The 13,101-nt window shown below is 39.4% G+C and overlaps 1 protein-coding gene across 5 annotated transcripts in view; it reads right to left on the bottom strand.

Moving 5' to 3' along the window:
* Positions 1–4: 4 nt before the first annotated feature.
* Positions 5–13,101, bottom strand: part of wnk4a (WNK lysine deficient protein kinase 4a) — a 45,364-nt gene continuing 32,267 nt past the window's right edge. For 3 of the 5 annotated variants that reach the window (XM_030163358.1, XM_030163357.1, XM_030163355.1), the window contains exons 13-21: positions 12,391–12,564; positions 10,791–10,845; positions 10,399–10,530; positions 7,768–8,609; positions 6,262–6,349; positions 3,944–4,622; positions 2,945–3,150; positions 2,743–2,837; positions 5–1,833 (exon numbers count right to left, since the gene is read on the bottom strand). In XM_030163358.1, the coding sequence (XP_030019218.1) occupies positions 1,831–1,833; positions 2,743–2,837; positions 2,945–3,150; positions 3,944–4,622; positions 6,262–6,349; positions 7,768–8,609; positions 10,399–10,530; positions 10,791–10,845; positions 12,391–12,564 (2,274 nt within the window). In that variant the 3' untranslated portion in view covers positions 5–1,830. The remainder of the gene's footprint in view (positions 1,834–2,742; positions 2,838–2,944; positions 3,151–3,943; positions 4,623–6,261; positions 6,350–7,767; positions 8,610–10,398; positions 10,531–10,790; positions 10,846–12,390; positions 12,565–13,101) is intronic. The other 2 variants (XM_030163356.1, XM_030163359.1) reach the window with 2 other exon arrangements.

Genomic DNA, 13,101 nt, shown 5'->3' on the forward strand with positions numbered 1-13,101 from the left:
CACGTGTATTTACAGTTGCATTTATTTATTTTTTTTTCAAATTTGACATATGGAGTCTGATCTAGCCAGCAATCTCAAGAGTAAAAATATAAAATAAGACATTAAAAGGGAAAAGGCACAGATTCAGCATGGCAGGACAGCAGCTTCAGAAAGCAATACAATTATATATTTACATTCAGAATTTGAATTGTTATTTTTCTTTGAATATATTATGAACTTTGGACATCTTACAAGAGCTCAACTGCCAGAAAATTCAGTGTGTTGTCAATATAAGGCAACAGCTACAGATTCACAGCTTGGACTGATTTCTCCCTTTCCCACAATATACTTTTCTTAAACTGTGGGCTGGTTCATTCTCATTACTGTGATCCAATACAAAGTATTGTCATAAAATATCTATTAGAGAATACTTTCTCCCTTCCTTTTATGGAAAAAGACATAACGGAAATGCAACCCATACAGGCAGCATAAGAGCTCTTCCTCACGTGAACAAACAGGTCTATGTGAAGGACTTGGAACTAAAGTAGGATTTACTAAAGTGCACAAGGTGCTTGATCTATGGAACAAATATGTTTTGCTTGAGCAAGAATTAAGGTTGTAGAAATAATTAGTTTACAAACGTAAACATGATCTATAAATGCAATCTACTATATACACATATACAATCAACAGGAAAACCAGTAGTCTAGGTGGAATTTTTCACAAAAAAGCCTCAATTTAAAAGCATTTCAAACTCAGCCGCAGCATTTGAAAATAGGTGTGTGATACTCTTTAAACTGAAGACAAATCTCTTATTAGTCAGCATATCAAAAATACATTTTTTTTTCTTGTGCCAAAAGAAAGAACTTGCCAAATGAGTCATACGTAAATATTTTTAACTGTTAAAATTTTTCTCTCCTGAATAGTAACAGTTTCATATGTATGTGCTGATAAAAACGGTATCTCTGTGCTGTCCTACAGATTAACAAATGCATCACTGCTGGTAATCCAGTTAACTTGCTGAAAAAAGAAAAGTTCAGATCTGCAGTCAAGCTGAGTCTAAAGAGTGTAGGACATCCTATCAGGCGTAATTAACGAACGAGATGTAGTACAACACATTCTTATTTTACAATGACTCAAACTGTACAATGCATCTAGACTGCTCATGTCAGCCCACAGATGGCAGTAATCACACATAAACTACTGCAAGTGTATTCACTCTGCAGTCAGCAGGTGCTGAGACATCAACTTGCCGTCTAGTGTACGACAACTGTCATTAACAGTGTTAGAGTCTGGCTGTGGTTCACATTACTGTGCTCAGATTGATTAACAGTAAAAAGCTTCTATCATTCTAGGTCAAATTCAAAGCCAGTGCCACTGTTGTCCAAAAGGCTCGAATTCAGTGGCACTTCATGCTTTCATTTGACTGCGTTAATGCAAAAAGCAAACACTGAGACACGACATTTTACTGATTAGGATTACTGTGGCATTCTGCACGGGTTCATTCTAAACCATTGGATTTCCATGTTTATTTACAGGAGAGACAAAAAAAAAAAAAGAAAGAAATATGCTTTGTCATTTTTAGGTGTTCTGTGCATGAAAACAACATCACCAGAGCTGACAAAGGCATGACCACTGGATGTTACAACCTCTGTGTAAACCCAGTTTTACAGATGACAGTTTGTACATGTTGAGGTAAATGACCACTGGCAGAACCGGGGAGACACTGGCAAACGGAAGCAGTGTTTGAATGTGTGTGCCGAAAGAGTTCCTCCTACAGGATGGGTTTGACCACTGCAGCAACACCAGATGAGGTAGTCCAGATATACAGCTTGCTTGGCTGAGATTTTCTTACTGGAAAGATAAGATGAACACATAAATGTCAATGAGAAAATTGGACAAGTATAAAGAAGATTCATGTCATCAGAGGAAGACGTTCTTAGATGCTCTATTTAAATAGACATAAATACAACTAAAAAACCTGAACTCAAAATGTTACCTAAATAAAAGTACAAAAGTATTATCAGCAAAATGTGCTTTAACCTTTAAAGACCTGGAACTACTTTACTGATGACTTCCAAATGAAGTCCTCTCTACATTAAACTTTCCTAAGTGATGTATCACTACTTACTATAACTGGCCTCTGCATTTTGTCTTTTTTCAGTGAAAAGGAGGTATTTTCCTACATTTAATTTACTGATTATATAGATGTCTAGAGTAAGCTGAGAGTAAATTTAAAGGTTAAGAAAAAAAGCAAGAAAAATATATTAACTGAACATATAAACAAGCATCTCCAATCATGTGTTAAACTAAATGCTTTTTACTAGTGAATCAATGTTGTGGAAACTGACACTGTTTCCATGTTCACTACGGAGCCTCTGAACATCCAAAGGGTTATATATCTGACGGCACTGAAAAGTGGAGAAACTGCATTTTACCAGAATTATTTCATTGTATTGATTGAACTGGTGGATTAAAACATAAACATTTAAGATCAGTTATTGTTTTTCATCACTGGCGGCTGTTTAGGAGGAATAAAGTATCAAAGCTAGAATAGTCTATGAACATATGAAGAGTGTTTTAAGGTTTAGCTAGTCAATATGTTGTTTCTGAAATGTAGTAAAGTGGAAACACAAAGTAGAAATTGTACTATAAATACAGTCCAAGTGCCTCACATTTGTAATTCAAAACAGTACTTGAGTAAATGTCCTTAATTTATATGCAGTGGTGATATGTAACTGACTCATTCCACAGTAAACTCACCATTCTACTAATGTCAGTGGCAAAGGTGACCCCTTTGCTGGGTTTATCTTGTGAGCCACTGCTGCTGCCTCCCAGAGAGTTTCTCCTAATGATACCTGAGCAAACAAACACACATTAAGCATCAATGTCACACACAAAAACACATTATTATTATTACAAATGTATTGGGTAAAAATCACAAATATAAGCAGACAGCCCTTACCTTGGAGTGGCAATATGTCTAAACGCTGCAAGCTGTTCCTGCGTGAAGAGGGGTAACCACTACCCTTTGACAAGCGGCGCTGTCGACTCGATAACATAGCAGCAGGGGAGACGATGCCTGGAGGGGGGACTTTGCCCATCTTCTCATACAGCTCCTCTATTTCTCTTTTTTGGGCAGCCTGTAGGGCCTGTACCTCTGTCAGATGTCTGATAAAGGACAAAGTCATATAATGAATTGTCTGTGTTAGGAGGCAGGCCATTTCTAATTCTATTCTATTGGATTACCCAAAAGCAGTAACATATTGACTAAATAATCTGAATACAGCAGTGTTGTCTTACTTTTTATTGCATCTTAACACTGTGAATGAATGAGGGCTGTTTTTGTGTTGACTAAATATGCAAACACAAAAGATGTGTGAAGTTTGGTTGGCATATATGATGAAGAGACAATTTCTCTTAACCTTTTTTTTTTTTTTGCAAAGCATTGAGTGAAACCCAGGCAACGAAGATGAAAATAAAACAATGAGAATATAAAGTTCTGTAGTAAAACATGTCCTCACCAGTTTCTGCTGGGCAAGTTGACACAATAACAATAGTTCAAGTCTACTTTTAACTTATTCTGTGCTTTGTTTTAAATCAGGGGCTTATAGGAAATGAGAGACACTTTCCAAATCCTTTTAAATAATCCATTTTAAGAATGTAATTGTAATTGTAACTATATATAGTTACCTATCCTGTATCCGTAATATGTAACCTATAGTATTGAATACTCCTCAACAATCAAACAATCCATTATTTGTTGCTGTAGTCCCTGAAGAAAGTCACTTAAATTAGCAGCAATACAAACATTCTTAAATCTGAAATTCTTCCATCTTAAATGATGCTTTTATTAATTTTCTGGTACTTTACTTAATTCAGATTTAATATTGATTCAGTAATTCAGTGTTTATATGCACTGTGTACACTATATAGATCTGGCATCTTCAGTGTTGTCACTTACTTCTCTCTAAGTTCCTGCAGCTCTTCCAGCATTTCTTCATCGTCACTGTCTGAGTCATCGCTGCTTAAGTAGGGAGCGTTGCGGTTGTAAGTCATCATCCATAAATGGTGAAGGGCATTGCCATACTGTGGGCTGCCTGCTGCTCCATCCCACAGCCTCCCCTCCATCTCAGCAGCCGTCACCGACAGTCCGCTGTCTGCAGATGTTCCCATCAGGCTGAGGCTGTACGCCCTCCTGCGACTCCTTCTCCTCATCCTCTGTCGCTCCCCAACTCCTTCCTCCTCATCCTCTTCATCCTCTTCCTCATCTTCTTCATCATCTTCTTCCCTGGACTGCTGCTGCTGCTGCTGCTGCTGCTGCTGGTCTTGGCTCGCAGACCATCCTGTGTGACTGTCAAGTTCCTGGGGGCCTCCTGTGGAACCTCTGTGGGGATGTGGGTGAGGGGGGGACATGGTGAGGGATGTTCCTAGGCTTGTCTCAGACTCGGCTTGATCCTCTGTGCTGCTGTCTGACGGGGTGCTGCCGCTGTCTGCAGGCTGTGGGGCAGCAGGTACAGCACCTGCTGGCACAGGAGACCCGGGTATGTCCATGCTGGGCGTCACCTGAAATCGCCCCACAGTCACTGGTGAAGACCGGGCTTCTGGAATATAAAGGAAGGAAGGGCGTTTCATCATGGACCCTGCGAATGTGCAGCCATGCAGAGTTTTTAAATGTATCACATTTCTTCAGAACAAATTCGCAAAACCTGTTAAAGAATTTCAGTACAATATATGTAGATTTATTGAAAAGAAAATGCCTCTGCAGTTAGAACCAAGCTAATCCGTTGTAGCCTCTATCGGTACTCTGAGTACAGAGTTGAAACGTACAGGTAGCCATGATTGACTAAACAATGGCACTGTTTTATAATCTAATCATAGCTGACTGATTAAAAACACACATTCCTTACTATCTGGGACTAAGATTGAATTATATGTTTTTAGATATAACAATATTATTAGTGAGTGAAAACATATATGTAGTTTAACAGGTAAATAAACTACATTTTGCAGTAATTTGTTGGTAATTAAAAAATGTTGTGTTTGTTGGCTCCATATTTGCATAGTGATTCAACCATTTTTGACATTTTGGTCCATTCTGAAACTAAAGATGGACGTTTTATCCTGAAAATAAACTAAAGTAGGTTGCACCAAACTCAAGTTTTAAGCATTTCTGATGCCATTGTAAATAGAACTCAAGGTTTGATTTTCTTTTCACCAGTCTAAATGGTTCTGATGTACAAGAAACACTTTGTACAACACAGATCTTAAAGAAATTGTTAAGCAAATCATATTTATTAATACTTATATTTCATAAATTCTTTCATCCCATCTTTTCTGGCATCTGTAAATCCAAGTTAGTTTTTTGTTTTGTTTTGTTTTGTTTTTTTTTTTACAAAATACCTGAAACCTAAAAAATATACACTAAAATGTAGCAAAAAAAAAAGTAAAACTTGACTGAAAGCAATTTGAAATGAAAAACCAAACTGAAAGATTAAACAAAAACAATGAAAATTCAAAATAATACTAAACTAAACCACTATAAACTAAACCATAATAACTCTCTTTATAATGTAATAATAAACAAAACTGTGTGATTGTGTATCTAGTGTCCCCTTCAGAGTATAAATCACTGTATGCAAATAAAGCAGTTTCAGGATCCTGCCATGCCTGTTTTTGTCCACTAGGTGTCCCTCTCACAGTAAACAGAATGTGGCTGGGCCTGTGCCCACTGAAACAGAGAGACTCTGTTGAATGTGGGATTTTAAGGGGGGAATGAATACAGTCAGGTGTGGATATGGGAGGAGAAGCCTGTAATGAGCGTGGCTACTTTCTGATTGGTTACGGCAAGTGGGTAGGGCAGCAATCACACTTGCATTTGTTTTCATTTTGAATGGAACATTGCAGTCAGACTTGACATTACGCAATGGCTCTTGAGGCACCAGTAATAGGTGATAATGTCATAAAGGATACAAAAGAGAGGACGAGAGAGGGGACTGAAAACAACTGAAAAGGCAAACTGGAGGTAACAGAGACATTTGTCTGTATTTTTACCCAATACATCATAAAATGGAGAGGAGGGAAACCCTAGTCACAGTTGCCACTGGCTGCATTTGTTTGTATACACAAGCATGTGTGTGGGTTGTTTGGGGTACAACCAAAACATCACTCAATATGTCATTTTCCAGAACCCACAGCTCCTGGTAACTAACATACAGCACATTAAGTGTTTATGATGGAGAGACGGGGGTTAACTATGAGACCATGTGACAAATATCTTACCAGAGTCAGTGGAAGAAGCTGTTGATTTAGGATTGATGACCGTCATCTCACTTACAGCAGGATGTAACGGAGGGCTGAGCGAAGATAACTACAGAGGAAGAACAAATATTAATTGCATCAGGGTTGCAGCCAGTCTTCACAGATTAGCCTTTCAATATATTTATGGATCACATAATTATCTATACAAATGAATGTGAAAAATATCACACACTGTTGCATCACAGATTTTTCTTCTGGATCATCAATCTAACTCTAACCCCAAGAAAATCAAATAATCTGAATTTTCCATTTGAGCCCTATCAGATACTAAAGTGATTGTTATACTTGTTAATCTAAACAACAAAATGAATACCAGAATACCCAGCCGGACTAATTCAATTCATTCTTTTACCTGTTCTATTCCACAATAAAGTTTAACGTAGAGTATAATTTCTGCCGCTAGCTGTCTTTCACAGACCACATTAAAAATACAAATAACAGTGTGAGATCATGGGAGTTGTTGTTTACGCCACCATTTGTAATAGAAATCTATATGATGTGATAAATTTCAGGCAGAAACTGTATTTACAGATGAGATAATCAGCAATTAAAACCTGAGTGATAGCCTAATTATCACTAATCCATTAGTCTTTCTGTGCTTACGCACCTGAATTACTTCCCTCACGGTGAACGACTTGAAAGATGACTCTATCATAAACACAGTCCGCTTGTTTACATAACAAACTGAAACATCACTTGGGCCTTTTTGGAAATTTTGTCGCGAAGTGCAGTGTGGGAATGGGAATTCCACGCAGCAGCAATTTTGCTGTGTTTTTGTGAGTGCTGAACCCAAATTTCGCCTTTACCTCCATCCACTGACTAGACTCATTCTTCAAAACAACCCTGGTGGACTGTATAATTTTACGTTGCAGCAATCTGGCTCATTTTTTGCCAAATCTGTGAGAAACCGCTTTTGCTCGGTCACTTTGTTGCTGCTGCGTGGAATTCCCATTCCTACAACGCATTTTTTGACAAAATTTCCAAAAAGGCCCGAGTGACGTTTTGGTTTGTTATGTAAACAAACAGACTGTGTTTATGATGGAGTCATCTGCAAAGTTGTTCACCGTGAGGGACGTGATTCAGGTGCGTAAGCATGGAAACACTAATGGATTTGTCATAATTAGGCTATCACTCGGGTTAGACAAATTTGAAAAAAAATTTGTGATGAAAGTCATATGCTGCTTTAAAGTTTTGTGACATGCAAGACACATTACATAATTTCATTGAATCACAAGTAATGTTATACTTTAATAAAGGGGGTATGATGCTACTGTCAGGTAAATTGAATGGAGCATTACAGTGAGTTAAATTAAGCATGTCTCTGACTTGTTGCAAAAACTCAATATAATGTAAGTGCACAAGCCAACAAAATAAATAACATAGGCCTGGTCATTTTTAATTATTTTAATAAGAAATGTTAAGGATATCTTCATTGATACACATGCTGAAATCTAAATGATGACTCACAGTGCTTTCTGGGCTTTTTGCTGGTGATGGAGAAAGATCAGATGAGTTAATGCCGAAGCCCTCTGGTCTGGGTTTAACCTGGGCTGACACCTGGGATGAAAACGGGACCATATAACTGTGAAGGCCGTCCTCTTGGGTTTGACTGGGAGGCACAGTGGGCAGAGGCTCCTGAGGGGCCTGTGGCGGGGTGGAAGGCATGGAGGGGGGAGACACTGGAGAATGTGGCCATGTTGGATGTCTGCTCTGAGGAAATGAGGGTCCATCCATTTGTGGGGTATTCTCAGGGCTGTGGTAGACGTTGTGCCCTGGGATGCCTGCTGTAGGAAAGGGGACTTCTACTGGCGGGGTCTGGTACTGTGTTGGGTAGACAGAGGGGTATGCAGACTGTGGGGCCATCTGAGGGGGGAGTTGAGGATGGAAACCTGGAAAGGAAGGCATCCCCTGAGCGGGAAGGCTCGCAGGTGGGATGAAAGACTGGGCCATGCTCATGGCCATGGAGATGACGTTAGCCAGGGAAAACAGAGGCTGTGTGTGGGGGGGCCACATGTTGGGATGTTGCTGAGGTGCTTGAGGGGACATGGTGATATTCTCACTGCTGCCAGGGCTTGAGTTCTCTGTCAAAGGACTCGGGGACCCTGGAGCTGGGGAGGGAACTGATGGGAAGGTGGGATTACTGGCTACGCGAGTGAGAGGAGGATGTAACCCTGCTGGTTTGGATGAACCTGGGGAGCCAGGGTACGGGAATGGGAAGTGAGTGTGGCCCAGAAATGGTAAATGGTAGTGGTGTTGATGCGGTAGGAGTGAAGCAGGGTGTTGGTGTTGATAATGGTGAAGAGGAGACCCTAAAAGACAAAAAGATTCAATATAGTTTTAATTTGTATTGCCAAATATTTAAAGGATCTTGTGTAGAAAAGTTTTCAGAGAAAACATACATGTAGTGTTTTTGTATTTAATCTTTGGTTATATACAAAGGAATGCATATCAATATCAATCAGCTGCTTCATAATACACATAACAACATTATATTAACACTTTATTAGTCACTATGAAGCACTTACTAATGCCTTATTCTACATCAACATATTCTACAAAATACAAGGGCTTTAAGCAATGGTTTCCTGTTACCTGTGCTCCTGATTATTGCTTATTAATATGAAAAAAAAAAAAATTTATATTTGAAGTCCAGTCTTAATATACTTTGCTCAGTAGGGGCCTTTGGCGTGGTAATATCACAAGTATAAGAAGAAAGAATTTCTTACTTAGTGAACTTCCTTACTTAATGAGCAGTAATCATGAGGTTGCTGTGAGAGAACAGTTAGTTAGTGGAGAACTACTTGTAGAATACGATGATGTACAATAAGGCATCATAATAATCGCTAAAAACAAATATGACAATAATGCATGCTAATTAGTAACTAGTTAAAGGTTAATAAAAATTAGGGCAACAGTTTATGTTAAAAGTATTACCCTAATTTGTACTTAAACATGAGAAGATCTAGAGTTGTTTCAAATAAGAACAACTGTACACAGTTGCAGTGGAATATTGGATTGAGTTGACCCAAAAAAGACAAGCGCTCGTTCTTCCTCTTTCCTCAGGGTTTTCCGAGTCCAATTCTTCCTCTAACCCCCAGCCAAGACATACGCCATGTCAGGCATAAATCTTTCCCGTACGTTAAATAATGGTTTCCATGGTGAACAAAGACATTTTGTTTAAAACAGTTTCCAACCATAATTGCCTTCATGAGCCAGGGTAGTTGCACACTGGGCTTACATGGCTGTGAGGGATTCAGCATCAATGGAGCAAGTGAGGTTTTCACATATACCATATTAGGGTAGTTTAAATGGGACACACGTGCGTATACAACTGTTTGGGATCCGCTTGTGAGATTAAAGTAGTCAGGGATAGTTTAGGATGCCAATTATGTAGCCCCATCCACTGATTCATCATTTACCTCAACAATGGCTCCACAGTTATAAACCCCTCCTCCTGTTGCTGATGATGCAAATCAGACTTAAGTTTTTCCATGCTGATGGAAACATAGGTTAGGCAACACTCTATAATGGTGGCAGGTGGCCAAGAGGCATTGCGAAAGCGACCATGCAGTGGACGTCCAGCAGAGAGGGGACACAGGACGATAGGGAATCAGGACATTCAGATGGCCGCCAAGGCTGAAGTTGGGGGCACATGGGGGATATGTAGTCTCTAATCGACTTCAGATGCCCCTCCTGCAGGGAAAAACTTTAAACGAGGAGGAGGCTTTCTTGGAAATTCTGTAGGAGTTTGTGCTGGCAAACAGATGTTGCAAAGTATTGCAGAGCTGAAGAAAAGCTCATGTTTTACAGCGACAGCATTCACAGCTCCCTAAAAGCCAGAAAGCGCCCTTCAGGTGAGGTAATTACCCAGGAGGCCCTGCTGCAACTCAGACACAGATGAAGGCTTTGAGGTGTGGGGATGGCGGATGGCGCCATGCGAATGTCTGAACAATACCAAGAATGGGCCGCGAGGACGGGAGGGGGGTTATGAGGTAGCTTAGCTGTACTTTGTCTAATTCTTTGCCAAAGGACTGAAACAGTTTTGCACTGTGGTGAAACAGTAAACAATGCTCGGGCTCTTCACGTAGGGCATTTTACCTGGGGCGTTGTGGAAAGACTGTGAGCGTAAGAGAGGTCGCCCAGGTGAAGTAATGTCTGCACTGAAGACGTCTCCACTGGGGCATGGGGGTGAACCACGTACCCCTACACTTGGGTTAGCCACACTGAAGTCTAAGACAAGACACACATGCATGAGTGGATGCAAACATATCCACACACACTATCCATGCACAAGAGCAAAAACTGACAAGAGATGCAGGACAGAAACAAATGTTAGTTTGGCATGCTGTCAATCAGTAGAGGTTTCAGCCATGAGATGCTGCATGGTACATGTCAGTGTTCTATGAAAGGACAGTCTGTTAAGTGTCAGTTCACTTTTAGGTTAATCATCCCTCATGGATGATGCCCATCAGACAAGACTTGAGACTTACCAGGCAGAGAAGACGAGGAGTGTGTTCGAGGCAGGCTGTGACTGTGCAGATTGGGCTGTAAGAGAATACATTAGATGAAACCCTTGTATTCATCTTAACTTTAACTGTACTTGGATTGTATTCACTGAAGTGTTTTGTAGCTACTAGCAAAATAATAAGAACTAAGAATGAAATAAAGCATTTTATTTAAATTAAGTAAGAATAAAACAAGGCCAAAAAAGAAAACTGAAACTATGGCAAATTTACAAAAACAGTACAACTTCATCTCTAACTATCTTGATTAACTTCAATGAACTAAATTAAACAAAAGAAAAACAAAAGTATATAGTCCTTCTAATCTAATCTCTGAGAGTTAATGAGGGTGTATTTTTGGTATTTCTGCCAGCTTTTTTGCTCAGATAATGAGTACACTAGATTAGGAAACAGCATTAAACAGCAAGACAAGTGTCTCTTTTTACATGGTACAAACCCAGCTCATAAATAATGTATTTTTAGTTAATTTATTTTCGTAAAATACTCAGAATAGACGTGCAACAGTCTGGTTAGAGATTGCTAGATAGAGTTCTCCTGCCTAAACTCCCTTGGTCAGTTTTTTTTTCTTTTTTTTTTTTGGCCTAGATAGTGCAAATAGTCTGGGAGTGGAGCCACAGTGGATCTTAAGGGAGGTGGTCCATGACTTGTTTTTAATCAGGCCCTGGAAATGATCCAGGAGAGGTCTGTCCGTGGTGGTTAGTGGTAATTATGTACCCAGGGGGCCGGAAATATACTTGTGTGCTGATGAAGGTGGGATATCGGGAAGAGAGGTTTACTGTCCCTGCTTGTCTCTTGTTCTAGATGAAAGTGTATATTATCCTGGTCTCATGCTTTCACAAACATTTTAGTCTGTTTTCAGCTGGAGGACAACAGTATGTGATGCTCTTTGTGTTCTACTGATTGGAACATACCGTAAAAGAACAATCAATCCTTTCAGTCAATTCTTTTCTCACAGCAGGCAAATGTGGATGCACTATCTGATTAGGTATTAAGTCATATTTTACTCAAGATGGCAGAACTCCCAAAAAGCTTATTTCCCTGAAAGTCTTTATTTGCATTTTCACAGAATTGTATTCAGATAGGCTTAATAACTCCAAGCATGCTGGAAAATTAATTATGATGAAAGCACTGGATAGGATTCAACGATGGAGAAGCCTGTGGTAGGAAATAAGTGATGGGGCGTGGGGTACATTTACACAAATCAGAGGCTTTTTATGACATTAGTGACATTAGAACATCATGTTCTTATCGTGAGCACTACCTCAAGTGGCTGTGAAGACACTTAACCTACTATATTTAAGGTCATGTCTCAGGAGGGACTTGGAACACTGAAGAAAGCACTCTACTAAGGTTTTATTTCCAGTGTAGGAAGCCATATACGACAGCTTTCCATTTGCACCAGATTTATGAGTCTGCCTTAGATAAGCGCTGCCAGGCACACACTACAGGTCGTGTAATTTATGACAATCAGGAAGCACTGTAAACCACATGGCCAGTAACTGTTATTTTCTTTGTTCTCAGCTAACAATGCTACGATGGAGATGAAACAGGTGCTGCAGCTGCTGACCTGTGAGGATGATAATGAGTTAACGCCACCGTGGAAGGCAGGTTGAGGGAGTCTGTGTCCACTGGAATGGACAGGCTGTTCTTTCGCCATCAGTGCTTCGGCTCGTTTGATTATATCACCCATTCGGTAGATGAAGCCCTCCTTCTCCGATGGGAGGATGAACTCATTGTGTACCTGCAAAAGAATACATGTCTTAAGATAGGCTGGAAAAGAAGACACATTCTTTAGTCAAGCAAAAGTACAGATATTAGTGTAAACAAAGGAGTCTGGTTAAAATGAGAATAGGGATTCAACCTCTACTCAAGAAAAAGTAAAGAGTAGCCCTTTGATGGATATATCCACTGGGTGCATCCCTGTAAAAGCTAATTAGATCTCCCATCATAGAAACATAATTTGAGGATCATTCCAAAAAAAATTTATAATTTTAATAAAATCTTCAGATATACCCAAAATGTACATTATGACACCTTTCATGACTAGTGCACTCTTCATTTCATGTCTGTTTTTTTCCTGTGAGATCTATTTGTTTGGATTTTCCATGTGTTATTTTTCTATCCATTTTGGCTGATGTCAGAGTTATTCTTTTCTATGGAAAATAAACATAATCAATAGTTTCCTTCAAATACCTGTAAATTAAAGTAAATGTAAGGACTAGAATGTGAAAATATTTGTGTTTAAATGTAGGGGGTAAAAGCAAAAAAAAAAAAAAAA

This window comes from Sphaeramia orbicularis, chromosome 19 (genome assembly GCF_902148855.1).
Source record: "Sphaeramia orbicularis chromosome 19, fSphaOr1.1, whole genome shotgun sequence".
NCBI lineage: Eukaryota > Metazoa > Chordata > Actinopteri > Kurtiformes > Apogonidae > Sphaeramia > Sphaeramia orbicularis.